The sequence below is a fragment of the Glarea lozoyensis genome, assembly GCF_000409485.1.
Source record: "Glarea lozoyensis ATCC 20868 chromosome Unknown GLAREA2, whole genome shotgun sequence".
Classification (NCBI taxonomy): Eukaryota; Fungi; Ascomycota; class Leotiomycetes; order Helotiales; family Helotiaceae; genus Glarea; species Glarea lozoyensis.
The window spans coordinates 1,168,899-1,196,897 of record NW_007360994.1 but is presented as its reverse complement, the minus strand read 5'-3'; the positions used below and the strand labels follow the sequence as shown (position 1 = coordinate 1,196,897).

Sequence of the window (27,999 nt, the reverse complement as noted above, 5' to 3'; positions counted from 1 at the left end):
GTTTCAATGCAGCTTTTCCCTCAAGTATACCACGGCAGCATAACCCGCACAGCAATCAGTACTCATACCATGGGCGCACCAAGGGCATTTTACACTTGTGCTGATGACACCGCTGACACCTAAATCTCGGTCCTCGACGACATTATCCGGTCTCGCCATACATTCATATATTTTGCTTGGCATGTCGTGGAAGTATTTGCATGAGCAACAGACCACGAACATTTTAGCCATTGGCTCAGATTGCAAGCCCGGACTGGCAAGTTGCGACGAAGGAATATTTGAGAATCGAATTTGTTTGGGCGATTTTTGCGACGAAGAAGGAAGGTGTGGCAAGCTCATGCGTGCATCTCTCAGGTATGCACCACCAGAAGGTGAGAGAGGACTGCTGCCTTCTGATGCAGGAGAGGATAAAAGGATTGGTGGAGATTTAATCAAATCTCGGGTGACCGGATCTTGAGGCGGAGCTGGCTGCTTCCCCTTTTTATTAGATGAACTTGTTTTCTCTTTTTTATTGGTCGGTTTTGTGAGAGGTTGATGTTTGAGAACTGGGAGGAAGCTGAGATCTTGAAGTTCTGGCGTTGACGCTGAACGCGATAGACTCAACTGACGTTGCAAAGCGCTGGCAGATTTGCTCTCCTTTGCAGGGTCGAGCTTGGCGGACTGTCGTGAAGAACTCGTTACTGGTGGCACGGGCATCGTGGGCGCTGCTGAACTTCTGAAGAATGACCTCTTTGGATTGGAGGCTTGGATCCGCTTAGCCTCCTCCAACTCAGATGGCAATGGAGTGCGGCTCCATCCATCTTGCTGACCGTTTTCATTTTCGTATGGTCTTAGTGGAATTGGTCCACTCAATATGGCGGCCTTCTTGCTCTTCTTCGGGGTGGAGCTTGGGGTCTTGACAGGCTCAGGCTTAGCTTTCGGAGCCTTCAAGGTGATCTCGCTCAATTGTGGAAAGTAATCCTTTTGCGATTGAGGCCGTGAAGTCTGTGAATGAGGCCGTGAAGCCATTGGTGTAGTAAGGTTGGAAAACTCCTCTAGATTAGAGTCTTCGCTTGAGTCAGTCGCTGTCCTGGTATGGGAACTGGCACCGGCGCCCTGTCTGTGATTCACTTCCACGGGGCCGACTTCCCTGGTACGCTTTAAGCTTGCGTCAAATGTGCTCGGAGAATGAAGTGACTGGGGAGAGACCTGCGCTGAAGGTACAAATTCGCCAAGCGTTACCTCAGGTTTGTTTACGGCTCCTGTGTGACTGATCCCTTCCATCAAAGGAAGTGTAGCAGCACGTTGAGACGCAGGTCGAATGTCTACATCGAAGTTACTCGAGACAAAACTGTGTGCAATGGGTGAGGCGGTAGGAGATCTCGAAAAAGGCGACTTGGAAGCGACTCGAAGACCTTTAAGACCTCCAAGACTATTCGGATTATCATCACGCGGAGTCAAGCCTTCCGAGCTAGGGCTAAGGTCGTCTAAATACAGAGCGGGAGGTTTGTAGTCGCTGAAGATTGCAAAATCCTCTTTGAGCTCGCTAGCGGTGGCCGTCGAAGGATGGTTGCCTGAAAGTGGACCTGATGCAATATCGGTTGCATCAATACTTGCTCGGCTTTTTGTTGAATGGAAAGAGGATGATCTCCGTACCACCGCAGAATCAGTAGAACGTCTATCTTTGTATTCGTCTTGGAAAGCAGCCATGCCGCGATCGTTCCTTTGCATTCGCTGACTCTGGACGTAGGTCTGTGAAACGTGACCGTTCGCGGAATCAACCGAGTGCTTCCGTGACTTGGGAGACTTCTTATCAACCGAGTGTGGTGAAGAGCCCCTTGTAGAATAGTTCGTAGTATCCTCACTCGTTCCTGGACGAGAAAACCTAAACTTGCTTGCCCTCGATGAGTCCCGTCCTGACGATCCCGGAGAGTCGTAACTTTGCATGTCATTTGGGATATTTGCGTATCCCGATGACAGAGACTGTGCTGATTGATGAGTATTTCTGTGCTTGACGTTGTCTGTCACAGATCCGCGGTTTGGATTTCCGCCATTACCATTTGCGACCATTCTCCCAGCTTGCATATATATGTCGTCCCATTGTTGCGGCGTCCGTACGTTATCATCTTGTGGGGATTCTTTCTTGGGGTGTGACCTTGGGAATTTATCAGAAGAGTTTCCAACCTTGCTGGTCGCCGGCGAATAATTCGTCGCCGCGCCTTTGCCCATAAGGTTTGGATTTCCACCATCTGAAGGAGACGTGCGGTCATTCAACGCAGCACTCATTGAATAGCGCGCCTTATCCTGCACCGCAGCTTCCTCCGACATTCTAAGCTTGAGGCCCCCAGTAAACGCGTTGCTGGCATTGTTTGTTGGAGAAGTACTTTCTCGTGGGGTCACGGCAGACGCAGGAGTACTGTGACTGCTCTTGGAGAACAACGACGGAAGGGCTTGAGTGGCACTAAAAAAACTCTTAATACCCGCATCGATGCTGCCCCGGCGTGAACGTGTGCCTTTGGACTTAGGTGGCCCTTCCTTTGCTGGCGAAGTTTTGGTAGAATCCGCTAAAGTCAATATGCCAGGGGAGGATGTCGATCGGTCCATTGGGTTTGCAATTTTGTTAAAATGATGGTTTGTTGGGGGAGCTTTGCTCAATCGATTCTTCATTTTGGTAGCATGTTTGGCCTCGGTCTCCAGCTTCTTGAGCTCTGCCTTTTTCTTGTCCTTGGCGGCTTGCTTCTCTTTTTTCTTCTTGTTTCCTGACAGATCGTCCCAACCCGGAGAGTGGCATATCGATGACCGGTCAGAGTCATTGCCATCATTTTCTCCTTGGTGCTGTGGGACCACATTTCCTGCCTTAATGATGTATTTCTTCGTAGGACCATCCACGGCCATGTCGGACCGTGGGATCGCAACTGAAAGCACAGGAGTACTCAAAGCGCGACCATGGTTTACTAGCATTGTTGGGCGTCCGTCTGGAGTTGAAAGCCCATCTGTCACAACGCTATTTGTTCGTGAATGGGGTATCATTGGTGGAATGACTGGCGGCGCAGTTGACATTCGATTGACCTGCATGAACTCGTCAACCAGGAACCAATACCGCTGGAGCGGTCTGCTTTTGCTTCTTCGCCAATAAACTTACCTTGTTTTTTCTCTCCAGGTCGAGCATTCGCTGGAACGTGTTACGTCTTGCCAGCAAAGGCTGCTTGTTATTATGCTCGGAGGGTGCCATGATGGGAAGCTAAAGGTGGCCTGGCGTAGCGAATACAATTTCTCGACAGAATGGGATATAGATTCAGCAACCGAAGCTCACTTAGCAGAGATAGCCTTGGTGTGCCCTGGGTGAGACTGGCGCGAGACTACGATTGTGCGAAGTGACGGAACTGTTGTAATTAAATACTGAACCAGCAGTAATGAAATGGCGACCTGTTACTGCTGTTTTTGATGGATGAAGATGGCCAAGGCGGGGACTTTCATGCTGTCGTCACTCGATGGAAAAGTGATGCACCGAGCAGCGGGACTCTAGTGACGCAGGAAACGAGTGTGAGGTGAACGGGAAGCAAGAAGATAGAAGGAGGGATTCACATGTGGAATCTTGGGAGGCCTAGAATGGTTGACTGGAGAAGATGGAAGAGAGAACAGAGTCTTTGCCAGGCAAAGAGGGGAGCGTGTGGTTGATGGGAGGTAATAAAAACGAAAATACTTGTACTGTACTTCATGCTCACGGTCGTTCACTTTTCTCTGCTTCGTCTCGCAGGGTGGAGTTGGGTGTTGGCGATGGGACAGGGGTTCAGCACACCAAACCTGGTCTAGGCGACGCACGAGTCTCTAGGGTCAGCAAGCGATGATTCAGACAGATTCAGACAGATTCAGACGGGGACGGGGCACGACGGGCTGGGCGGCCATCGAAGACCACCGGTGACGGCTCACCGGGGCATCGAGGAGAGTCGGCATCAACTACCGCAACCCTCTGGCAACATTTTGATATCAAAAAATCGAAGTCAAAATACTATTTCACCCATCCGCAATACCGCACCGTTCGCTGGCGCGGTGCATCTCTTTCTCCGTCTCGTACGACTTCTTCCTCTGTCGCCACCAACAGATGCTGCCGCTGCGGAACCATCTGCGAACGACGTGACAGAGAATTCCGAATGGAGAATTGCTCCTGTGCAGGTTTATTGCTTGGGATGCACCAGCTGGAGAGCGGATCGAAGTAGGCGCGTTTGCGCCATTGCGATTCGACCAAGCGCATCGAGGATACCCGTATCTTTGGGCAATACGAGAAGATACATGGCACCGGCCATGGCCAAGGCGACGCGGACCAACATCGAGAAAGGCCTCAGAACCATCGATGCTCTGTACCCCAGAGATCAGACATCGAGCAGCGCCATCGTGGATGCGACGTATATTGACATACGGCGAGATGGACGCCACGAGGCGAAAGAGTTGGGAAGCAACAACCACTCATCGCCCTGATGGTCTGTTTGGCAGGTAAACAGCCGCAGTTCATCGACATGCACGTTTCAAAAGAGGAGAAAACAGGCTGAATAGAAGGGGATCACAGGAACTGAAGAACCCAAGGCATGAACGGGCACGAGGATGGAGGGTAGAGTTATCGTTATTCCGACCGCCGACTGTCCTTCCTGTCCTGGCTTCTGTACACTCGAGCTGCCTCTCATGCGCCTGCCCTGAGTCTGCTCAACCTCACCCACCAGTGACGGATTCTGCAACTACGCTACGAGTACGAAATTACTACGAAAGGTGCGAAGGAAAGTCACCGTCGTGGGGGCTCAGGCCAGGAACGGAACAGCAACAGGAACAACTGGCGAAACAAGAACGGCACTCCCAGCTAGGATCGTCGTAGTGGGATCTTCAACCCCCTGAAAAGCGTAAGCCGCCCACAACTTCACACCAACTGCTGGCTTTCAGATCATCATCATGCTGCATTCCCCCCTGCGCCCCCGCTATTTTCGTCCTTTGCGCCCTGGATTCGGCGTGCCTGCACCAGAAGAATCTGACGATCTTAGCCTGGTTCCTGGGTCAGGCGGGGCTGCCTTTCTCGTGCCCTCCCGAACATCTTCACTTCGACCCGGATCTTAACGCAATCCAAATCATCCCGAGTACCACGCCGCCGCGACCCAACTGTCCATAGCTTAACGGCCTACTGCAGCAGAGTGCTTCGTCCACACTTTATTCCGGCCCTTGGAAGGGGCAATCAAGTGTCACATTAATAATCCCTCTCGCCATTTCTGCCGACTCGACCAGCACAGGATGTCTTAGAAAATTTCCCACAATGACCACGACTGTTTCTCCGACATAGTTTCCGAGATTCGAAGAGACGTAGAACTGTGGAAACGAATCAGTGGAGTACGGTAGAAACAACACGACCCAGTGTTTCTACATGTTTGAAGCAGACGAGTTTTCCGTTTCCAGCATACACTTTCCGGAACCGACAGACGAAAAGCTAAGCGCACTTAAGTGACCGCGAAAATACGTCCAAGCCTTACTACGGGATGAGAAATCACCTAGCCTTTTCGAAAGTCTCGCATACTGCAAGTATGGCGTTGGAAGATGGCAGCGTGGGGAAGTATCACAGCGTCGAATAACACTTTCACGACTTCTTGCCTCTGCGCTACGGGCGGAATAAGATCTAGAACTTTATCGTCAGAATTCATAACGACCTCAACTTACGTCACTTGTAGTATTTGAGGGCACTGGAGAACTACGATGTGCGTGCCTTCTCAAGTCACGTTGCAACCTTTCGCCCTTTCAAAGATTTCTACAAGCATAGCCGCGAAGAGGTTACATGCTGACTTCCTTCTGTACGGTTCTACAACGAGATCATCTTCAGCCTCCGAATTTAGGAGGAGTGATCCCTCGGTAGGTTGTTGCCGCGATGATCATCGTATTTCTTAGAGTATGGTTACCCGCCAGGCCCATATGCAAGTTTACTCGAGTACTTTTATCCAAGCGTGCAAAGCAAACACACCCGTGTGAAACCGACTATAAACTTGAAACAGGCTTAGCCCCAGCTGATGGATTCTCACTCGCTTCTGAACTCATGATGATAATTTTCACTGTGCTTTCTAAATTTCTATGTTTGTCTGAGCGGATCGCTTAAACTTGAAAGCGTTGCCATAACACGGACGCTAGTGCGGCTCTGAAGCTAGACATACGCACAGAGCGGGATGTCAACGTGCGGGACCCGGGTACGTTAGGACCGCGAGTGATTGAATGAGCATACTCGGAGTAAGCCATGTCAAGCAATGCTGTACTTATACCACTGGACTTTTACAACAGCGAATTGCTGACCCTGTGTTTACAACTAGTGCTTGCTGTATCCAAAATCCGACTACTTTCTGATGTTTCGAAATTAGACATGTAAAAGATGAGATACTAACTGCCCTTGCAGTCGTGCAATACCTGAGAGACCAATTATTCTCTTGCTTTTCCAAAGTCAACAAATCCCATACCACGGACCCTTTCAGCATTCGCACTAAGTGCTATGCTTCCGATCACTTCTCACAATGAGCTAATGCCAAAGGAATAACTACAAGTGCCTCTCAGAACACAGATTATGTTTTGCCTCTATTCCATCTGCAGTAGTGCTGGTATGGCAGGGTCGGTAAGCCACTCCGAAATCATTACGCCATAGACCTATGTTTTTGGAAGTTCGTTTGACCGTCTTCAAAACCGCCAAGCGGAGATTTGAATATTATTCTCGCATATATGGTCATACAAACACGGTAGAACAGAGTTCTGAAATGGCCAAGTGAGACTGTTGTGTGTGGATGGGTTGAAGTGTTCTAACACCCAAATATCCTTTCGTTACTCACACTTCACAATAGGCACCCAGAGTCTTTCAATTTGAGTACTCGAATCAACTTAAGAGCATGTTGATTTCGCTCGCAAGCGAATCTTGAATTGGAAAGGCTGCAAACAACCATTGACTCGTTGTTTACCGCTAAATGGCAGACGTCCAAACCCTCACAAAACACCACATACACCTTACTCAGTATCGCTTATTTCCACCAAACTCCTCACACATCGAAGTCCATTATGACTCGCACGTCGTACCATGATCAACGCATGTACCACACGTTATATCGCTGTTATAGTGTAACATCGACTTCGTGCGTTCCGTGGCACAGATTTCTCTGCGTCATGTCGTACTCCTGGCCACATTCGTAAAATGTAATCTTAAACTCTGCATCACACGTAGAGATTTTCTCGGGCCTACTTGAGGTACGTATCCGACTCATCGGGGACTTGGTTTAAATCATAGAGGGCGCGATGTGTGGTTACAGCTAAGAGAATGGTGAGATTGGGGAGAGACATGGCGATATTGGGAAGTGATATGCGGGACTTTTGATTCTTCATGTGGTTGGGTAGTGTGGAAATGTTGAATTTTAGCTGATCTGGTGGATGGTCTTTGAATAACCCAAAAGGAGCTGTCAATGACAAAATTCGAGGTCGTCAAGTTCGGTGGCTTGTTTATTGCCAGCTGCGAGACTTGGAAAGGTTTATAGCACGCCTCTTGCGGTAAGGTATCTTTCATACCTTCACAATACTGATCATCGACTCCCTTTCCAAATCGCTGCTTTCTACCAATGATCAGAGAAATTCTCTGGTTGGCAGAGCTGCTGGTTATATTATGACTTGAACGTTTGAGAGTGGATCAGGTGAACTAGGTTGAGCCAAAGATTTATCTTTCGGGAATCGCTGCTGGCCCAATGAAATAGTAAACAGGACAGGTAAAGCAGGAGTCTAGTGTGAAGATGCGTATGAGATGATCAAGATACAGTTCGGAGAAATACATTCATGCATTCATAATTTTATTGGGAGGACATTCAATGAAAATTGTAGTTGATTTTGAAATAGCGAGGAAAGTTGCCTAAAGAAATGGTGAAGAGAAATGATAGTATCACGACATTCATCGACTAGTAGAGCTCATTTTGCAGCATCACGCTCTGGAGCAGCATGACGATAAGTTCTAGGAAAGCCCGCTGAAAAGGATGATAGAAGTATTGTGAAAAAACTTTTTACGCTTTTTTTTCAGTCAACTATCTTTCCTAGCTCCCTGTAGTCTAAGCCTTCATACGTCTAACTTGTACATAACAATAAGGGGTAAAAAGAAAGGTATCAACCCCAACCCCAAGCAGACACCAGGACACCATGACATCTCCAATTAAAGTCCGTAACGACCAAGTATCCAATGATACCCAACCATTATCCCCTGTCCATGTACCTTTGTTCAAGACCTTTATGGACATTGGGATCACTTGGATCATTTCCCTCATCGCCCGTAACTTCAACCATGCCGCCCGTCCTATCAACCCCATCCGAAGCATGATCTCTTTCATGGCTCTCATCACGTCCTTCCTTTTCCTTTCCATCATTTCCATCCACCTGGTCTCCATTGTCTTTAGGACCTTCCGGATATTTATGCCCATGACTCCCATCCAGTTCCACACCCCAACGTCCAAGTTCCTCCTTAGTAGGAGCAACATGCATCCAAACCTCATCGCCCATCTCCAAACTCTCCAGCCCGTCTAATACCCTCCCCAACGGATCTTTTGGTAAGCTGCTGATGGGCTTTCCATCCGCCTTAGATTCCAACCTCTTCTTTCGGACAGCCCGTCGTATCCATCTCGGCGTCAACCGGATTCTCGCTTCATGCGGTATACGCAATCTCATAGCCATCCAACGTTCATCAGGTTTGTGCTCTGCGGGCAGTTTGTCCAGGGTGCGGACATCAAGGAGATGTTCATTTCTTCCTCGGTTCATGGCTGAGATGCGGTCAGGCATGACGTGTCGTAGGAATTCCAGAGAAGCGTTGATATTAAGATCGATGGCTCGACGGGGATTGACCGTCATTTTCAAGAAGAGACTGCATATTTTCGGGTACAGAATCGTGAAGTCGGATTGGGAGAGGTGGACTGAGCCGCGGACCGTCATGAGCCAACACAACGCGCCTTGGTCTTTGGCTTCTTTACATAGTTTCATTACTGACTCAAAATTGTCGTTCCAGTACATGAAGGCCTCGCTGTTGATTCCTAGGAGCGGTGTATGGATTCGATGTCCTGGTTCTTCTTCCGGAGGTTGTATTGCAGCACCCCAGATGTCGTAAATGATGCCTTGACCAACGTATTTGAACCGATCCTGATGTCGTAAAACTTCTATTGTAGTGGCTGCGCCAAATGAGTGACCGATCATTGTCACTTGTCGAAGATGAAAACGTTCCTTCCATGATTCCCAATTCACTCCCAGCAATCCGCGTGACGAAGCACCAATAGGTGATTTTGCCTTTGGATTCTTGTGTCGGAGGTTTCGAGCTGCAACTTCGTGGCCACGACCCGAATGTATGAGTGTCATGACATGGTATGCCTCCTCGATCTCTGCTAGTCGGAGCTGGATCTGTGCAGACCTTAATGCTGAGTCTACACCTTGTTTGTTTCCAGGCGCTGTGTCCATGGGATTGTTCTCTGGGAATACATAATCGATTTTAGAATATCCTTCTTGGCTTTTGGGGGAGTCCTTCGGATAGTTGATATAGCTTCGCGGACCGGAACCGTCACGATGTTCTACGCTCACTACAATGAACCCGTAACTGGCAAATTCTCCACACAGACTGCTATATGTCGTTCTAGTTCCTCCAAGCCCGTGGCTAAATATCAAAAGTGGAAATACCGGCGATTCGGTTTCCCCAGTTGGGACTCTTCCCAGGCGAGTTTTTACCTCGTAACCTCCTTCGTAGGAATTCTCCTCCGGCGGCCAATGTTCAGCAAGAGGCGAGTTTTTCCACGCAGGAATTTTTGTGAATGCTGTGGTGGCACCAAACAAAGGGACCGATATAAAATCAGGTAAAGATGCGAATCGTCCATACCCTTTTGCTGTCTCAATCCGAGGCCGCGGAAGCCAGGTGGGACGCCCCCATTTCTTCAATCCCTCTGGAGAACGACCTTGTCCGTTTCCTCTAAATCCAAGTATTAGCAACCCTAACTATTTGGTTTGCTCCACTGAACAGCGATTGGGAGAAAACGGACCGTCCGCTAGGATACCAAATGCTCATCAACACCGTGTCCAGTTGTAATAGATACTTGTGATCTCTCTTTATATCTGAAAAGTGTCGAGGATCCCTAGCAGGTACTTCAACGTCCATCATGCCCACACTATATGGCCCAGAGTAATAGGGTAGAGGGTGCTGTATTATTTTCTCCCGGAGCGTATTTGGAGGACGAATCTTTGGCTTTTTGCTGTTGCATGGGACAGCGTCTGGTTTTTTCCCCGTGGGAACGGTAGGAAATCTCTCGAGCATGTTTGAAGCGATTGAGGTCAAAGATATCAGGGGAGGAGATTTTCAAACTGGTGAGATGTGTATTGATGTGAATAACGAAGGAAAGAAAGCGGTAGATGATTTCAAAGCATGATGAAAAGTATATACAAAAGGAAAGTAAGTATGTCAATTAGATCAAGATAAACGCCCACAACTGATGGATATTGAACTCACAATGCGATGGAAGAATATTCGCGGATTGAATGTTGTCGGCTTTACGAGTTAGGGCCCCAGAACCTGACGTCAATCTCAAAATACCCCGGGACGCCCGGACGGGTCAGGAACGGCGCGTGTTTTAGCCCTGTACAGACTCCAATAGAGTGCAAGGTCAGAGCTTCGGTGGATCTTCCCAGGCTGTAAATAATGTCCCAGAACAGAATCGCGCTTCTTTCGTCTCTCAAATTCGATTATTCGACTAAGAAACTTTTCTTAACTCCAAAAACTTAAGACTAAACAGTCGGTCCGCAGCTTGTACACCGGCGCTACACAGCACTAGACGTACAGTACATTAGCCTCAATGTTAAATGTTAAGAGGTACATTTGTACAAGAACCTAATCTAACTATTGCTACTGTAGTCTTGTTATACCAATGGCAGAACACCACACAGGAGAAGGCACCGACAACTTAGCCTCAATACAATCCACATTAGAACCAGCTGTTCAGAACGAAATGTGCGCTGAAAACAGCTAGTGAAGGAGCCTTTAACTAACAGATGGTTCCAATCTGTCCTTAACTAATATTGCTTACTGCTCTTTACTCGGTCCGTGCCGGCAATTGGAGATATGGCAGATCGAAAAACCTAGAGTGTTTTCGTATCAAGTGGTAAACCTTGGAAGTCCACGGTAAGCTTATCTTCGCAACCGACCGAACCAAATTTGAGGTGGGGCTGCTAATGGTAAAATTGGTTTAGATCTATACATTCCCTGGGCGTAACATAAAATACATGCTTCTTAACGCCCCCAGCCCTAGAAAAGACTGCCCCAAATAGACGTAAGGAAGGCGCTTTGGCTTTCCTCCTCAAAATCGTACATAATCTATTGCGCTCATCTCGCCTTGCTCGACACACCAGCACCAATAACCCCTGGCAATTTTTCTTCACCAATACTAAACATCATGCCGATAGCCCAACTAACTAGTCCGACCATGACAATGGTGAACACTGTTATCAGCCAGAACGGACCACTGATGTCCCTCTTATTGCACGCTGGACCACCATACAACACTGTAGTTTGGTGCTTCTCTTTGCCAATGGTATACGTCTCGTTTTGCGGGACACATCCACAGGTAAAACACCCGCCGTACTTCTGAAAACATGTCCCATGCCCGGAGCAACCGTTTGTTGCAGTATTACAGCCTTCAATGGTAGCATGGCAGACTTTTTGGGGCCCGACAAGCGTTGCATTAGAAGACGAATTCGTCGCTTTGAACGATGCCGGCTTGGGAGGCATGATAGGTGGGCTAGAGGCAACTGCCAATGACTCTGAAATGATCTCCTCGCTTGCTTGTCTCCTCCCAATACTGACTTGAGAAGGAGTATCGTATGATCCGTAAGGCTGTTTTGGAGTCTTCGATGAGCGCGATTGCTGAGGCATCAATATCACCACAGTGTTCATTTCTCCTTTCTTCGCCCAGCTAGCCAATCTCTTTTGTGCATGAAGTATTCGATCAAACTTACTCTCATCCTAATGCTATTGTTAGCCAACTGATCGAAACCCAGTCCGATGCAACATGCCTTCTTGTCCCCAAGGTCGTAATGTATGGCCTTTGACTTTCCATTCCAACACTTGACATCAAAAGGATTGATGGCGTCCTCGAGCGTGCAGTCTTTAGCCTGCCCGCATTGTTTGTTGAGATCATCCACTAGCTTTTTATTCTCCCTCATCGATGGCGGCGATACAATCGAAAAGGAGGGCCTCGGTGATCCCCAAGATTCCAATAGTAGTCCAGCGACATTCTTGTCAATTCCCTCCACAATCAAGACCAACTCGGTCGCTTTGTCTGTTGGCACATCTTCAAATAACGATTCGTGGGCGCCTCCAAATTGGTTAATGTAGGACAGTGTTGTTTCGTCAGCACCGGACAAGTCGTGGTATCGTGAAGAGCCTAAGCGCTGCGCAAGGACAAGTCGTGCCTGTTCTGGATTGAGGGTAATAGGGTTCGATGGGGTTGATGACTCTTCTCCTTGTATAATATAAACATCAGCACTGACGGCAGCAGAAGCTGCGCCGATGAAAGCTGGAACCAGCAAGCTTGTCAAGAGCTTCATTTTGGCGATCACAAGCTGCTTGTTGTGCACTCAAAGCTCAATCTCGTCAAGGTGACGATGCCAAAGCTCGCCGCTGATAACTGTTTTGATGCTAAGACACTTTTGGCCGCCGAATCCCACCGCCCGGCAGAACTTCGAGGCATCGCGAGCCTCGACCAAGTTGCTACTGTACAATTCAGATGACTCTCGTGTCAACACCACTGCGTCTCGCAACGATTTCCTTTGTTATTGAACGAATGTCTAATCAGTTTTCTTTCCGAGCGCGCATTCTAGCTGAAAATCAACTGTTACGATACCCTTTCGCAGACCCCCGAACATCATCCGCCACCTGACGATTACCTACCATACCCATTTAATCACAGAATGTTTCGTTATACTAGTTCCCGCATGGGAATGTTCTCTACTAGTCGACTGCCTATACGGATGGAAGCGTTAAGGCAAACTGGGTCGCAATCAGGACAGACCGTAAGAGTGCAGAGAGTTCACATGAAGTCTCCTGGGTTTCGTTGGAGGTATGTCTATCTTCTTGTATAAAGCTCAATAACTGACTCGGCCTACTCGCAGACCTCTCGTTGCGTATGTAGTCACTGCATACGTCGGCATAAAGATCTACGAAAGGGTTGTACTGGACCCCCTCGATCGCGCATTGGAGCAGGAAATGAAGGATATGCCGGCAGAAGATTTGGAGCAAGAGAAGGCATTATTCATACCATTTCCAGGCACGACCAAGCAATTGAGACCAAAACCTTACAGAGGTAGCGACCCGGAGTGGAAGGAATTTATCAAATTTAGTAAAGACCGGTCACTACAAGACAAAGTTAGAGGTGAGTTTTATAGGGTTGTAGATTTCAACTTCGTTTCTAAAACTACGCAGATGAACTTGCGCAATTCGTTAAAGGGGTCGCAGCTAAACACCCAGTCCTAGCTATGCGGTGCGGTAAAGACTTGAGATTGAGGAGATGCTGGTTGGACGTCGACTTCCCACAGTTTCCACCCCCGGATTTCGAGAGGTCAGGAATCGAAATATCGGACGATGCGATATCTTGGGTGACAATGCCAGTAGACTCCGTAACTGTCTTCAAAATTCGTCAGGTTTTGTGGCCGTCTGCTCTTGTTCAGTCTTTCTGGAATTTTACAAAGGTGTTGTTTGTCGAGGACTCAAAACGAGTTGCTGGGATGCTAGGAATTCAGACCCAGAATCCGCAACTTCAGTCTATAGATCAAATGTTAGCACGACAACAACAGATGATTAAAACGATACCCAACAAGAATGGGCCGGGTCAATTATCTCCAGGTACGGGCGACGCTTCAAAATCAATCATAAAAGTGCCAACTCCGGTGCCAGCTGGTTCTCAGGGTCAGAATTCTGAGGGCGAAGAGCTTGGTGTAGCGCAAAAGGCTGTGGTGGCACTTCAGCAACGATTCTTTGCGCCTTTACTCGCTTTCCGCTCGAAATTGATGCAGACTTGGCGGCCAGCCCCAAGCTATCCTCCTCGAGGGAGCATATTAGTATCAGGAATGGTGGAACTCGAATCTTCAAGAGCCTATCTTGTTTTTGATGTTAGGGCAGCCTGGGATCCTAAAGAGAAGGCTTATGATGCCAGGAGCATGCAGCTTAAGCTGAGGAGGTTTCAGTTCAAGCAGCAAGGCCCTGGACTAATGTAATGATGTATGATATTCTCGCAGGCGTTGAAGGGCATTTACTGGTGGTGCATTCGTTCGGCGTTTTGTGCTTTTGGTGTTGAGGGGGGCTTGAAGAAGTGCGCTCGAGTTGAGGAGTATCAAGAGGAGTATCAAGAATACCCTTCATGCTCACCGTCAGTTTTCATTAGGATACCTTCCACTCTACGGTGCAAGTAATTATACCATGAGGATTGACTGTGGTCAATGATCCATTCATGAAGGTTTCCAGATTTCGACTATTTGAATGACCCTGGGCCATAAGCGAGATACTGAGACCTGGACCTCGAATATGAGTCCACTATCTAAGAATAATAGCAGACACGCTGTTACTTGACGCTCGGTACCTTACAACACTCCATGGCTGCGTCCACGCTGATATGCTATCGGTACTTAATCACCGGCTTCATTTTGAAAAGCTTGTTCAACCAGCCCTGTACCCGTAGTGAATTTTCAAGCCTTGTCTGTCTCTACAGTAGCGGGGATTTTTACCCGCCATCCCACCTTCGAGCTACAACCTCGTCATCGAGCTTCCTCATTGAGAATTGTCTCCAAACCGTATTTTTCTTTTCAAAGCACAATCCTTACAAGAACGCCACCGCGAGCACAATTTGCGCAATCGCAGTCTGGATAAGTGACAAACTGACATGGTACCGCGGATTCGGGACGTTTTCCAGGTACCGCAACGCGTCAGCCTACGGAGGTATGCACTGAGTTATTGTTAATCGTTGTGATTAAAAATCCCAGATACTCGCTATCAGACTGGCGATCGATGCGGGGCTAAGGTAGGAGAGAGGCTGGTAAAGTTAGCCCGGGCCTTGCAGTGTATTTATTACTTCTTAATCATTTCTTTGCGTACGCTTCTAATTGTTGTTCATCGGTTGCTTCCTCGTTAATTAACTGTCAATATGTTCCCCCTTGCCAGCTTCGTTCTCGGCCTTAGTGTTGTCGGCCTAGCCGTCGCCCATCCCAAATCTCATAACAGTACGGAAGCCAAACGTGGAGCTGTTGCTTCTGAGGCGGCTGTGTGCTCTCAAATTGGGATTGACATACTTAAGGCAGGTGGAAATGCTGCGGACTCTGTAAGTAAATATTATCCAGCTTCAAACCCATCGACTAAGTTCAAATTTAGCTCGTAGCAACCCAGCTATGCGTGGGAGTGGTTGCAATGTATCATTCGGGAATCGGAGGAGGGGGTTTCATGACCGTCCGCTCTAGCAATGGGTCTTACGAGTTTATCGATTTCAGAGAAAGAGCACCGGCTGCCAGTTTTGAACTGATGTATTCTCCACCTCTCTCTAACGTGAACCTCTCACTTTACGGTGGATTGGCGTCCGGGGTACCCGGTGAACTGAGAGGTCTCGAGTATCTACACAAGAAGTATGGCTGCTTGCCCTGGAAAAAGCTGGTTATGCCTTCCGTAAAATTGGCGAGGTACGGCTTTCGAGTAACAGAGGATTTGGTAAGGTATATGGGTGGGGCTTCCTTTCTCAGTCAAGACTCGACTTGGGCGATTGACTTTGCTCCCAATGGGACTTTGGTACGATTGAACGACACCATGACAAGAAAGCGTTATGCAAATACGCTTGAGGAAATCGCCGAGCATGGCCCCGATGCCTTTTATACTGGTGCAATTGCGAATGCCACAATTGTCGCACTTCAAAAATCCAATGGCACGATGACACTGGCCGATCTTGCAAACTACACCATTGAGCTCAGACCGACCTCAAATATCACATACAGGGGCTACAAACTTCACACTGGAAGTGCACCGTCCAGCGGGGCCGTTGTGCTGAGTGCTCTCAAAATCGTTGAAGGATATGACATGTCAACACCATCTGCGCTTAACCTTTCCACACACTATCTTGATGAAGCCATGCGATTCGCCTATGGTCAGCGAACTCTTCTTGGAGATGCTACTTTCCTCCCAAATCTAACGAAGTATCAACGAGATATGTACTCGGAAAAGACCGCTGCCGAAATCCGAGCACTGATACAACCAGGTGCTACGCTAAATACTACAGTGTATAACCCATCCAACTACGACATCTTAACTGATGACGGGACATCAGCAACAGTGTCAGCAGATAAGAGCGGACTAACCATCGCATGCACAAGTACGATCAATACTATATTCGGAAGCCGTGAGATCCCCTATGCCTTCTCTCCGTACCCGCCCTGACCCTCCTGCAGGTCTCATGATTCCAGAGCTTGGTGTGATCATGAACAACGAGATGAACGGTCTGTATACTAAATTCCTCCACAATTGGCTTCAGCTAATAATTTTGCAACAGATTTCAGTGTACCCAACACTACCAACGCTTTCGGATATATCCCTACTGAAGCCAATTACATCAAGCCGTTCAAGAGACCACTCTCATCTATCTCGCCAACTATTGTTGAGTATCCTAATGGAACGGTTTTCATCTCCCATGCATCCGCCGGAGGTTCTCGGATCATCACCGAAATCATTCAACATCTATGGCATGTTATAGATCAGAAGATGACGTCCGCGCAAGCTCTTCGTCAACCTCGCTTTCACGACCAGTTATCGCCAAATACAGTCTCTTTCGAGTATGCCGGGGATGCATTTGGAGTTCCCGGATATAGTAACGAGACAACTGCATACTTTAAGGAGATTGGTGCTAATGTTGCGTTTGTTGCCGTCGGCTCAACAACAGCTCAAGCTATTCGTGTTCTGGAGAATGGAACATTTGAGGCTGCTGGAGAACCACGGCAACTTAATTCTGCGGGTTATGCATTTTAGAAGCATTAAAGATAAAAAACTTACGAGTAATATGAATTCGCGATTCTCAAGCAGGAAACTCTACTGTGTGGGCTTTGCCAGATCACTCCTAAGCGTATTCCATAATCTCCATTTCCATACTCTGAATTCTCAGACTTACTTTTGAAGTCAAATAGTACTTGCTGATGGAGTTCGACATGGACCAGTCTTCCGAACCTGAGTAAGGAGTTGGCTGAGGCTTGTTGTGGGTGCATTAGAGTGCTCCGAGCCTCTCATGGTCTCCAACGCGAGACCCGCGGCGTTGATGGCGGTGTGTCGAAAGATGGTGATGAAAGATAGTTATAAACAACAGAAGCGGCTCGACTTACCTTTTCATGAGTCCAGTCCATTGTACCGTCGGCAACGCGGGACAGTCAATCATATGGAAGTCGACATCCTTGAGACACATATAGACACGAGTAGATGATCTGACATGCATTTGAGGGGTCTTGATTTTCCGGGAACCCAACCGAGAAGGCTGTCATAGCATTTCTGAGTTGATGGCGACAATTCGGAGGGCATCTCGCTGACGATTGGGGTCTGTTGGAATGCGTTTCTGTTGGTTTGGCGGAAAGCGGCTTGCTGCAGTTCTACAGCCAACACCCCTCGGAGAAGATTTCCTAATCGCAATCGAGGTCTTATCGATTATGGAAGCACACCTAGACAGTTCTAGCCCGAGTAGTAACAGAGAAATGGCGTTTTAAGTCGGTTAACGCTGTTGGTTTGGGCGCTTGAGAGATCCAAATTCCAACTCTTCAGCAAAATCAGATCACATGACTCCACCTTTCCTCCTCTTTCTTCAACTGCCCAATATCAGCACCAGCCGCGTAAAGACCATGCAGACCTGGCAGCGTTTCTTGGCCGCGATATCCAGAAGAAGCGCTTACGGGTGGCCAGATGTGGACCAGTCGGTTGCCAATCAGAACAGACATCACGGTGCATGTAGGCGCCGACCAGGATGCTCGACCAGTCGCTCACCCCCCCTTTCGCAAGCACACATCAACGACTCGCTCGCCGCGATGCAGCAATGGTGCTGGCCTGCAGCAGAGGTCTATTTCCAGATGCTTCCCGCTCGCACTTATCGCTATCCGATGCAACCATCACCGCATCTCTGCTGCATGTCAAAATTAACCATTCTTTAGACGCCGTCCAGGCGGGAAGCAGACTGGGGTCGCCGTCGTGGGGTTGGCTGCGCTGGAGAAACAGTGCACGCGTGTGAGGGGCAGGGGAATATATATCCAGAGCAAAGTGCTTCGATGCTTCGTGATGTACCGGTACAACTGTCTTGGACGTCTTGGTATGGCTATTTGACGTGTGCTTATGTTCTTTGCCCTTTCCTGTTGGTTTTCGTAGTTGGAGAACTCGCTTGTCGAAGGACTGAGGATTTGGATTTTTGCTTCGAACAACGGATCTTCACTTCAAAATGGCGACTGGAGAGTCAAGTACAGGCGGTGGAGGACAATCTCCTGGTGGGCTGCAGCTATTTCCTCCCCCGCCAAAGAAAGCAAAGAAGCCTGGGAGAAAACCAAGCACGAGGAGGAATGCAATCGAGCCTCAAGCACCACCTCAATCAGCGATAGAAAGGCCGCAATCCGTCTCATATCCTTCGAGCGGACGAGGATCTTCACTCGCCCTTCGTTCGACACCTCAAGAAGCTTCAACATCTTCGCCTATAGTTCAACCATCACAAGCTCACATTGCTGCTGACATCCCAAGATCACACACTTCATTCTCAGAAGCACCTACACTGGTGCGAAGCAACTCAACCCAGTCTCACTCGTCGATGCGAAAAACAGGTCTTCATGAATCTCCACCACGAGGCGAAGAACCCGTAATGCGATCGATCTTTCCACGATACAACCCAGAGCTTGCTCTCGAATATCAGAACTACTTCCCCTCGCAGCCATCGCCGTCTCATATACCCAAAACCGTCATCAATCGTCGACCATACTCCCCATCAATTTATGCTGACCAGCGAAGTCCGGGAATAGGAGGCGGCTTACAATCACCACTGTCCATCGGCTCAGCAGCTGGATGTTTCCCTCAACATTTGCAGGATGAATCAATATTAGAACCTTCGACAAGTGAAGAGTTGAAGGAGCTGTGGAAAGTAGCAAATGGATGGCGGGTATCTGCATCAGAAGGACGAGCATTCTGTCTCAAAATGATCTCTCTTCCAGAAGAACCAGTACATATCCTCTCATCTGCAACTTCAACACCATTCTACACTTTAAAAGTCATTCCGACGTCGACATCTGCTCAAGTCTCCATGACACGGCAGGATCCAAATCGTCCGGCCACTACCTCATCTCCACGCCTTCGCTCAAAAGAAAAGGACAAAGATACCGATGTACTTAATACCACTCTCGAAGAAGCTGTGCGACGCCTTCCACCAAATGACGGTCTTGTCGCTTTGCTGTACCCGAGAGCAGCATCTAACATGGCCCTCGATATGGCAGCGAAACCTCATCGAGCGGATGGTCCATCGATTATTGCCGCAGCAGAACGAGAAGCTGGCCGCTTAGTATGGGATCAGGATTCGCAAAAGTATTACCTTGTTCACCCAGCTCTGCAAACACCCTTCGTCATCGCCATCACCTCATCTCCAGCATGGTCACGTGTTGAATACACACTCGAACATCCAGAACTTCCTCGAAATCTCGTCAAACTCACTCGCGATGGAGCAGGGTCCGGATATCTCGAGGTAGACACTTCGGCGGCGGCTCGAATTGACGCATTTTATATTGTCGATGTAGCAATCTGCGCTGTCATGCTCGTCTCCACAGAAGAGGAAAAGAAAAATCATGTCGAACACTTCTCAGCTCCTCCACCTTCGGTCGCTCCCTTATCTCCTCCAGGAACACCTCGTTCCCCAAGCTCTCGCTCGATTCTCGGCCGCAAGAAGACAGCCGCGAAGAGGGAGATGAAGATGGAAACCTTTGAGCTAGATCTTGAAGATCAAAGCCAGGATAGTCTGAAAGGCTTCAAAGCTCCTTCGAAAAGTAAAGAGGAGAAGACGCCTGGATGCTGTGGATTATTATGGATGCTGATCAAGTTCTTCTGGTGGGTTGTGAGTCTATTCTTCAAGATTCCGTGGCGGGTCGCAAGCTGGATGTGTGGCCAGCGGAAGAAGAATAAGAAGAACGCCAAGGAGAGTAAATCTACTCTTCCATTACCGGTCACTTCGTGAAAACGGCCGTGCCAATAGAGATGAGACGACGAGAATACGATGGAAACGGCGTACATGGAAAGGATACTGTATATATTTGGGCATTTGTTGAACATATACCCTACACGCCCGCTTGGCATTGGGCTTTAGTCATTGGGAACCACTTGGAAGATATGGGATGGCATAGGTCGGGTATTCATATAATTAGTTTATGGTCCGGCATGCTAAGTCATGACTGTGGATATTTGACCAGTAATAAATTAATTTCTCAGTATTTCTTTGCATAATGTGCTAGAAAAAGATTTGAGAAATATACAGTGTTGTGTACTATCACACTAACATAGCACAGTATCCAAAGTGAACAATATGTACTAATCAGTGTTCTAAGCTCCATCCTCATGAGCTTCCAAGTCAAGGACAATGGTCTTATGGCCCCATCTGTCTTGAGCCTAGCTGCAATCCGAGTACTGTTTGTGTAATCATTACAAGTTGCCAAGACTGGAAGACCGCTTCTTTTTCCTCGGGCAAAAGCTACTACCTATAGCCAGCCCTGATCTCAAGGGGTATCTCCTGTCAGTGCTGTGAACATGATCAGCTGGCAGGGCCCTGAATCATGAGACAAGCCAAATGTTATGTCTTGTCATTATACTTTCTTCTTTCCACCACCAACCAGATCCTCTTATTTCTTCCTCTCCTTAACCTTAAACTTAACACCATTCTTATTAACCCCTCCAACCGTACTCGTCTTCGCCATCCCCGCCCTCTGCATCTCCAACGCCAATTCCGTCTCCCTCAACACCCTCAACCTCTCCCTCTCAAACTCCAGTCGATGCAGCACCTTCTCACGCTCCCTCCTCTGCACCTTCTTAAACTCTCTCTCCTCCCTACTAGCCCCCTCCTCTCGCTCCTCCTCCGCCTCAGCTTCCCACTCCGCCTCCTGAATCCTAAGTTCCATCTCCTCCTCGCCATCCAAAAACACCGTCTTCTTCCCCATCCCCACAACCTCTTCGTCATGCTCCTTTCCATTCTGCATCGCTTCTATCCTCGCCAACCGCTCCTCGAGTTTCGTCACCTTTTTCGCAACCGTATTCCCCACCGTCCGCACATACCCCACATCCTGCGTCTTCAACAACCGCGCCTTCTCCATACCCAACACCTCATTCCCCCGATCCCCATTCACCGTTCCCGTGCGCTGCTTCCCCGTCGTCGACGGCCCCTTGCGGGATAACATGCCAAAGTAGAATTCATCTGGGTTTTTCTCGAGGACTTTCTGCTTCAGGACTTTGAGTTTGCGTTTCTTGAGATTGTGGTCTGCGGCTCGGAGTGAGTAGTCCTGAAACTAGTTAGATGTGGTATGAAGGGTGGGAGAAGAGGACGGACTTTGTGTTTTTCTAGTAATCCGAACTTTTTGCGTTCTTCGGGCTGGCCTCTTTCGCGGTGGTTGCGCCGCTGAACGGCATTGCGCATGGAGGACATGATGGAGGTTGCGCAGTAATTGTAGTATCTTCGGTCAGACCGTCTCTTTGTGTTGCAGCTGACTAGCTATTTCTTGAGTCGAGTGTAGAGTTGAGTGTCGAGTTCAGTGGGTGGTTCTAAGATTCTTTGCGGCGGCGTGATGATTGCCATAACTTTTTTGGTCGCCAAGATTTCGCGGGGTGCATCCACTTGCAAGGGTCTTCGTCTGGATCACTCACTCTCCAAGACTCCAACCCGGTCTACTCATCAGGTATCATGTTGCTTTCTGTTTTGATAGACACTGTTATCTAAGTTGCTTAAAGAGGTGGCCATAAATCAAGATTAAAGTAACAGCGGGTAAGTGTTCTCAACCAAATCTAATTGCTTGCCAAATAGTAGGACTTTGTACTGTAGCTCTATGGAACAGGAATAATAAATCTGGCCGAGTTGAGTTTTTACTTTATGTCAGGGAATATAACAACTCATATAGGGCCAATCTTGCGTTAGTGAGAATAGCCACATCATGTCTCATTCCTCATAGAGTCCGCCAAATTGATGATCAACTTTTGCCTCCGAACCTGAGCATTTCTTCACTCTTGACGGCTCGTTAAGACAATGTCTTTTTACCTTCAATACTCGATTTGATATTTAAATGATGGCAGACAGGCACAATGTTCGGGTTTTAAGATTCCTCTGAGGAATGTAGCAGACTGTCACCATCCTATGAATTGACTTGCTTAACCAAATCAACAAGAATGGGTGATTTATCGGTAGTCTCTGCTAAGTGTGCTAGTGCTGTTATGTTGAGAAAAAGCCAACTCATTGAGTCCCATAGAGTTCATCAAGATTCTTATAACCATGGATAATGTTACCATGCGATGAGTAATCCGTACAATAAAAAATCATGTACTTTTTTTGGCTCAACTTTGACCTTCAACCTATCAAGATGGATCAGTCATGATTGAATTGTCCAAAATCGAACATAACTTGATGTCTAAGCTTCAGTGGACAAGTGTACTTAATACACATCTAGAGCAATCGAAAAACTTTGCGAATTTAAAACAAATATATGCGATAGAAGATTTACAGAAGCAGTTGAAGAAAGAGAAGATGGAGCGGAGCGGATGTAGCTCATACCCCTGTCACATCATAGAAGCTAGCTGCACTTGGAAGCTTCGCTGGTAAGGTAACATCATATCGTCTGTATCGTCTGCGCCAAACTCAACCTCCAAAGACGACCTCCCTTGTCTCTTCGTGCTCTCTCTTTACTGGGATACAAAGATTGCTGTATTCTCAATTGATGGCGACAATGGCACCTTCAACTGCTGCTGCGGTGCCCGAACCGGAAACCGAGATTCCCCGTCTTCCTATGCCCTCGAGAAATCCTCTACCATTATCATCCTCCCAGGAAGCGCAAGTTCGAGAACTATACCATGCGAGAGTGAGAGGTTATTGTGCTGCCGAAATTAAGGGTAGGGCTTGGTGTGGTGCTACTTTGGATTCATTTTCTAACATTCAACCAGTATTCGCAGATTGCGCTCTTGGGCGCACTTTTACAGCACCATTCAAATGTCGCGCACAGAACAGACTTATGAATGCCTGCATGGTTCAACATGCCAACCAAACCGAACAAGACGCCGCACGAGAAGAATGGTTTGCAACAAGGTTAAAGCGTCAACGAGACCGCGAGAAGAGAGAGGAACGACGAAAGGAGCAGGAGAAGTTTCATAGAGAATGGTGGGGTCTACCAATCGAGGATCGAGAAGGCGAGAAGGGTAATGAAGTTCTGCGGCGAGCAGAACGAGTGGGAGGGTTTCCTAAGAGAGATGATAAAGAAGGAACACTTAGCAAGGATCGACATCGGTGAAAATTTGCTGGCAGCATATTCAATATTTGGAAACGGCGTTTGGGAGCATTGCGGGTGTATCAATTGGGGCTTTCCAGCAACATTCTTCTTCGAGTAGGCGGCAAATCTGTTTGCTTGCAACATAGACATTGATGGAATCGAATTGCTAAATTGGCAATATAGCTTCCGAGCTTGTACAATAAATCCGGCGTGAGTTGAGATACCGAGGAGGACGGACGGGCTACTCAATAAACGGCGGGTACAGCGGCGATTTTTGCCACTCGATTGTTCGAGGATTGAAAGAGATACTAGGATTGCCTAATGTACAAAACCATGTAGCAGATTTGAGCTCTCATATCCGATGACCATTCGGTACTCATACAAAAACTTGGTATGTAGGTTCTTCTTCTTCCAATCTCCATTATCCTTGAGCATTTATTTTGATATTTATTTTATGTTTGGCATGAAGAAGATATCGCACAGTCTACGGGACAGACCGCACGATGAACCTCAACGGATCTCGAAAGAGGAGCGTCAGCCTTGACTATTCTAGTAATACGGGATGATTTCATCTGCACCCTTCAGCTGGAGCTCGTCCGCTGATGAAGTGATATTTAGTGCAAGCGCTTAGCATCACGGGTGCTCATGTACCATGAGAAAGTCTGAGAGACATATTATGCATTGGAATAGTGATGTGGTCAGTACCTTGGCAGTGGAATGAATTCAACACTTTTATCTGTTAAATGTCAACGAGTGATAGGGCTGAAATTTCGGCCCTCGAAATTTCACAGGCAGCGGCCGCTACGGCTTAGAAGCACCATGCGGAAGTCAAAGCAACTTCACCCATTTCTTTTTCCACTTTTACATTTCAAGCGGAATTCCAGCACTTTTGGGCCATGGCTGATTGAACGTGGCCGTGATCTAGTCGTCAAACACAAGGAATCCAAGTTGGTGGAACAACAGCCTCTCATGATTGGAACGAGTTTATTCGCGTGCCTGATGCCAAGATTCCATGAATGCGGGACGAAGAAGTTTCCCGTCTTTTGCAGCTGACGAACCAGTGAAAAGGGGTCTCGATCTTAGCCGAGTGAGACCGACAGTTAGGTTCCTTGAAGAAGCATGAGAAATATCGAATTTAATATAATGAGCTCAGTGAGGCTTTTTGGAATACGAGAGGTATAGGCTATCCGAAATGTATAATTGAACATGGACGACGAGCGTTCTGCCTTTGACGGTCCTGATATACAGTTTTACTCAACTTTACATTAGGGTTTTCAGTATGGTTCAAATTGTACTACTTGGGAGTCTGTTGCTCTCAGCAGCTTGTGTTAATTCAGCAGTGTTAAATGACAGAGCTGCAAAGCCTTACATCAACAATACCCTCGAGCATGGCGTAGTTACCGAGTGCAAAACTTGTCCGTACTCGCTATGCCCAAACGTAGCAGCGTATGACTACGACTCCTCGATGAAGCTGACCTGTTGGACTCACGGCGATGTTATAAGTCGTGGCGGTAACGATGGCAACAAGTGAGTACTTACATATTCCTAAATTAACCAGTCGAATGTTGGCCGAGGAGAAAATACTTACAAAAGTCAAACTTCTCAGTGTTTGGCTCAAAACCGACAAAAACTGCTATGTCACCCAGTACGATCTACTTCTCTACAACGGCACCTGTAAGTCGTTCCATAGATCACAAATAGAAACACTTCCCCTGACACACAAATTCAGACGAGACAGACTTAGCGTATTGTGGCAAAGCTTCCGAAGTCAAAAAGTACACCCAAACACCCGCAAAAGCAAAATACAACACAGAGTGCTGGATCTGTCCATCCATCAGCTGCGACAACGTGGCATACCACAAGTACGGCACAAACCTAGTAACTACCTGCTACGCCGACGAGGATCCCGAAAGCGCCCCCTATAACGGTGACAGGTGAGCTAGCATCCTTCCCTAGTTCCTAACAAGAACTTATTAACACCAACGTAGCGTCTGGGTAAAAACAACCCAAAACTGCTACGTCTCCGAAACCGGTCTCGTCACCAAACCAGACCGTTCCAAACTCGACAACTGCGGTCCCATCCCCTTCCTCCAATTAAACCAGACCACAAAAGGCACGCCGCAGACCTCAGAGCCAGACGAGAAACGCGCGCCGCCGAATCTCGATCTCGATAAACGCTACCTCGTGGATTTCCTGGTCGGTGAGGATTTCGCTGTCTGTTACAAGAATTATACGACGGCTGCGCCGGTGGTGAAGAAGTATAAGTGGGATACCAAGGTCGCGGCGCAGTGTTTTGAGGATGAGAATTCGTACCCGGAGACGCTGGTGGGGTATTGGTTGTTGACGACTGATTTCTGTTGGGTGAGGGGACAGGATTTTTGGGAGGGTAGTGGGCGGGGTAGTAAGTTTTCCTTATTTTGGAAAGGGGGTGCGTGCTAATATGAGGATAGATTATAGGTTTCCGAGGTGTAGTTTGTTTGTGTAGGGGATTTGAGGGTGGAATTTGGCGATTGATCTGTAGGGACATGAGATTCGGACCCGGCACTAACTATTGGCCTTTACGAGAATTGCCAGCTGTGACCACCATACTACCTAGCAATTGAATCGATTTCGAACATTTATTCCTCAGTCTGGATAACTGTGCTGTTTGATTGGCGGAGTGATCTTTCTAAGAGAAGTGGTCGCAGTTTGAATTTGTGCCATAGTGACATCATCATAGATGCAACTAGAGCCAAAGGAAATCAATACCGGTCTCTAAGTTAATATATTTGGTAAACATAAGATGTGAAGACAGCCAAAATCAAGTATCGAATTTGCATTGTCAAATGGCATTATTATTATATGCTAACTCAATCTAATCAGTCCAAGCCTTATACAAAACTCCAACCCCGACAGGTATATCTCGAACGCCAATTACAAAAGTTCATGAGATCATTAATATTTGATCTCTCTCGCATACTATGTCCCAGTATTCAGGTAGTCACAGCTACACTGTCTGTTAGGCTCTGACACAGCAAAGTTTCCCAGCGAATTTCCGTTCGGATCTGTACATGTGGGCGTGCCAGCACCACTTGTAGCGAGTTGTTCAATTCTGACAGCGTAAGGCCAAGGTGTAAATGCGCCACTTTCCGTCGCGGAGTTCGTGGTGGATTCTGGATACGTCTTCGCCATTCGCGTAAATAGGTATGCTTGAAAGGTACTATCAAATTGACATGTTGCAGCGAGGTTACTGTTTCCAATTTGTGTCGTTGGCCGTGTCGGCTTGCGCACGGTGGTGCTGAGAAAGTAGTGCTCGTTTAATGTGTTGGCAGATTTGAGTGTGAGCGTGAGATTAGCGAACATTATGGAAAAGTAGTTTTCAGTAGATGAGATGGAATAGTTCTTTATGTTTTTCGAATCCACAGAGATGATCCAGTCGAATGTTGCTTCCGAAGTGTTTGGAGATTGGGCGTAGGTTGAGAAAGGATAGCAAAGCCAGGTGTTGGGATTAGAAGTGCAATCTGTAGTTACGTTTGACAGGAAGGTGTTGATTGAGTAGCTGCCAACTGGAAATCCTGCAGTTTGCCCGTCATTATCTGACGAAGAATTACTCCTATATTCTTTGTTAGCATTGTGGTTCGGAGAGGCTAAAGAGGTGACTTACTGTTTATGATCCTTTTTCCTCAGTCCAACGACTAGGCCAACCACTAACCCAACAATACACAACAAGACGACAAGTGCAATCAGACATAATCTCAGCCAGCCGCCCCTCTTTGCAACATGCTTATTGTTGATAATCTCTTTTGTCCACCGCGATAGCTTTTCTGGATATTTTCCGTCAATTGAATTGTCATCTTCCCAGTAGGATGGTGGATCCTCCTGATGGTTCAAATTTGATGCACCAACCACAGCAAAGTTCCTATTCGAATTTCTTCTCAAAGACCGAGGAGGGATTGCCGGTGCACCTGGAGCTTGCTGAGCGGGATTCCCATCTTCGGATATCGCTGGCAGTGAAGCGCTCATCGATACTGCCCGGCGTATCTTCATAATGGTCTCATTATCTTCCTCGGAAACCCCACTAACTTGCAAGAACGATGACAGCTGAGTTTCCATGGTGCACAGCGTAGAGTAATATAGAGCCCGCAACTAGTCTTCCCGCCCCCGCCGTCACCACATCGATCAATGATTGCAGGGTCCACGCCCAGCTCAGATCTGACTCGGGATGCTCAGTACAGCAACGAGGGGTGAAGACCTGGTTTAGAGCTGCAGCTGGCTGGGGTAGTTTAGCTGGAAGAGCTGGGTGTGATGCGAGTGGCTGGGCTGCGTCGATTTTGATAGGGTTGTAGATCGCGTTCTAGGCGGGACAGGAACCTTCCGAGATGTACACAAGATGTCTTCCGAACCGCAGATGATGCAAAGAAGGAAATGGAGTCGTACCGGAGGACAGACTGAGGTCTTATGAACAACTTATCAAACCTACGAGAATCGAATACGCCAAAGCAA

General features: G+C 47.8%; 11 protein-coding genes across 11 annotated transcripts; 6 read left to right on the top strand and 5 right to left on the bottom strand.

Annotated features, from left to right (window-relative positions):
- Positions 1-3: 3 nt before the first annotated feature.
- On the bottom strand, positions 4-2,874 carry GLAREA_03722 (uncharacterized protein; the record flags this gene model as incomplete). Its single annotated transcript, XM_008083975.1, has 1 exon — positions 4-2,874. One exon carries the CDS (start codon positions 2,872-2,874, stop codon positions 4-6), a length of 2,871 nt encoding a protein of 956 aa, XP_008082166.1.
- A 731-nt stretch (positions 2,875-3,605) lies between these two features.
- Positions 3,606-4,455, top strand: GLAREA_03721 (uncharacterized protein; the record flags this gene model as incomplete). The annotated part of the gene is made up of 2 exons (XM_008083974.1): positions 3,606-3,812; positions 3,847-4,455. 2 exons carry the CDS (start codon positions 3,606-3,608, stop codon positions 4,453-4,455), a joined length of 816 nt encoding a protein of 271 aa, XP_008082165.1.
- Positions 4,456-8,208: 3,753 nt separating this feature from the next.
- Positions 8,209-10,297, bottom strand: GLAREA_03720 (alpha/beta-Hydrolase; the record flags this gene model as incomplete). Its single annotated transcript, XM_008083973.1, has 2 exons — positions 8,209-9,955; positions 10,026-10,297. The coding sequence occupies 2 exons, from the start codon at positions 10,295-10,297 to the stop codon at positions 8,209-8,211; spliced, it is 2,019 nt and encodes a 672-aa protein (XP_008082164.1).
- A 1,062-nt stretch (positions 10,298-11,359) lies between these two features.
- On the bottom strand, positions 11,360-12,582 carry GLAREA_03719 (uncharacterized protein; the record flags this gene model as incomplete). The annotated part of the gene is made up of 2 exons (XM_008083972.1): positions 11,360-11,938; positions 11,992-12,582. 2 exons carry the CDS (start codon positions 12,580-12,582, stop codon positions 11,360-11,362), a joined length of 1,170 nt encoding a protein of 389 aa, XP_008082163.1.
- A 363-nt stretch (positions 12,583-12,945) lies between these two features.
- On the top strand, positions 12,946-14,247 carry GLAREA_03718 (uncharacterized protein; the record flags this gene model as incomplete). Its single annotated transcript, XM_008083971.1, has 3 exons — positions 12,946-13,094; positions 13,147-13,406; positions 13,457-14,247. 3 exons carry the CDS (start codon positions 12,946-12,948, stop codon positions 14,245-14,247), a joined length of 1,200 nt encoding a protein of 399 aa, XP_008082162.1.
- Positions 14,248-15,170: 923 nt separating this feature from the next.
- On the top strand, positions 15,171-17,029 carry GLAREA_03717 (N-terminal nucleophile aminohydrolases (Ntn hydrolases); the record flags this gene model as incomplete). The annotated part of the gene is made up of 4 exons (XM_008083970.1): positions 15,171-15,344; positions 15,395-16,406; positions 16,456-16,503; positions 16,557-17,029. The coding sequence occupies 4 exons, from the start codon at positions 15,171-15,173 to the stop codon at positions 17,027-17,029; spliced, it is 1,707 nt and encodes a 568-aa protein (XP_008082161.1).
- Positions 17,030-18,470: 1,441 nt separating this feature from the next.
- GLAREA_03716 (uncharacterized protein) lies at positions 18,471-20,237 on the top strand (the record flags this gene model as incomplete). Its single annotated transcript, XM_008083969.1, has 1 exon — positions 18,471-20,237. The coding sequence occupies one exon, from the start codon at positions 18,471-18,473 to the stop codon at positions 20,235-20,237; it is 1,767 nt and encodes a 588-aa protein (XP_008082160.1).
- Positions 20,238-20,895: 658 nt separating this feature from the next.
- On the bottom strand, positions 20,896-21,692 carry GLAREA_03715 (uncharacterized protein; the record flags this gene model as incomplete). Its single annotated transcript, XM_008083968.1, has 2 exons — positions 20,896-21,549; positions 21,597-21,692. The coding sequence occupies 2 exons, from the start codon at positions 21,690-21,692 to the stop codon at positions 20,896-20,898; spliced, it is 750 nt and encodes a 249-aa protein (XP_008082159.1).
- A 1,288-nt stretch (positions 21,693-22,980) lies between these two features.
- On the top strand, positions 22,981-23,538 carry GLAREA_03714 (uncharacterized protein; the record flags this gene model as incomplete). Its single annotated transcript, XM_008083967.1, has 1 exon — positions 22,981-23,538. The coding sequence occupies one exon, from the start codon at positions 22,981-22,983 to the stop codon at positions 23,536-23,538; it is 558 nt and encodes a 185-aa protein (XP_008082158.1).
- Positions 23,539-24,796: 1,258 nt separating this feature from the next.
- GLAREA_03713 (uncharacterized protein) lies at positions 24,797-26,120 on the top strand (the record flags this gene model as incomplete). Its single annotated transcript, XM_008083966.1, has 5 exons — positions 24,797-25,044; positions 25,076-25,191; positions 25,247-25,451; positions 25,506-25,918; positions 25,975-26,120. 5 exons carry the CDS (start codon positions 24,797-24,799, stop codon positions 26,118-26,120), a joined length of 1,128 nt encoding a protein of 375 aa, XP_008082157.1.
- Positions 26,121-26,475: 355 nt separating this feature from the next.
- On the bottom strand, positions 26,476-27,609 carry GLAREA_03712 (uncharacterized protein; the record flags this gene model as incomplete). The annotated part of the gene is made up of 2 exons (XM_008083965.1): positions 26,476-27,109; positions 27,161-27,609. The coding sequence occupies 2 exons, from the start codon at positions 27,607-27,609 to the stop codon at positions 26,476-26,478; spliced, it is 1,083 nt and encodes a 360-aa protein (XP_008082156.1).
- Between the last annotated feature and the right edge of the window lie 390 nt (positions 27,610-27,999).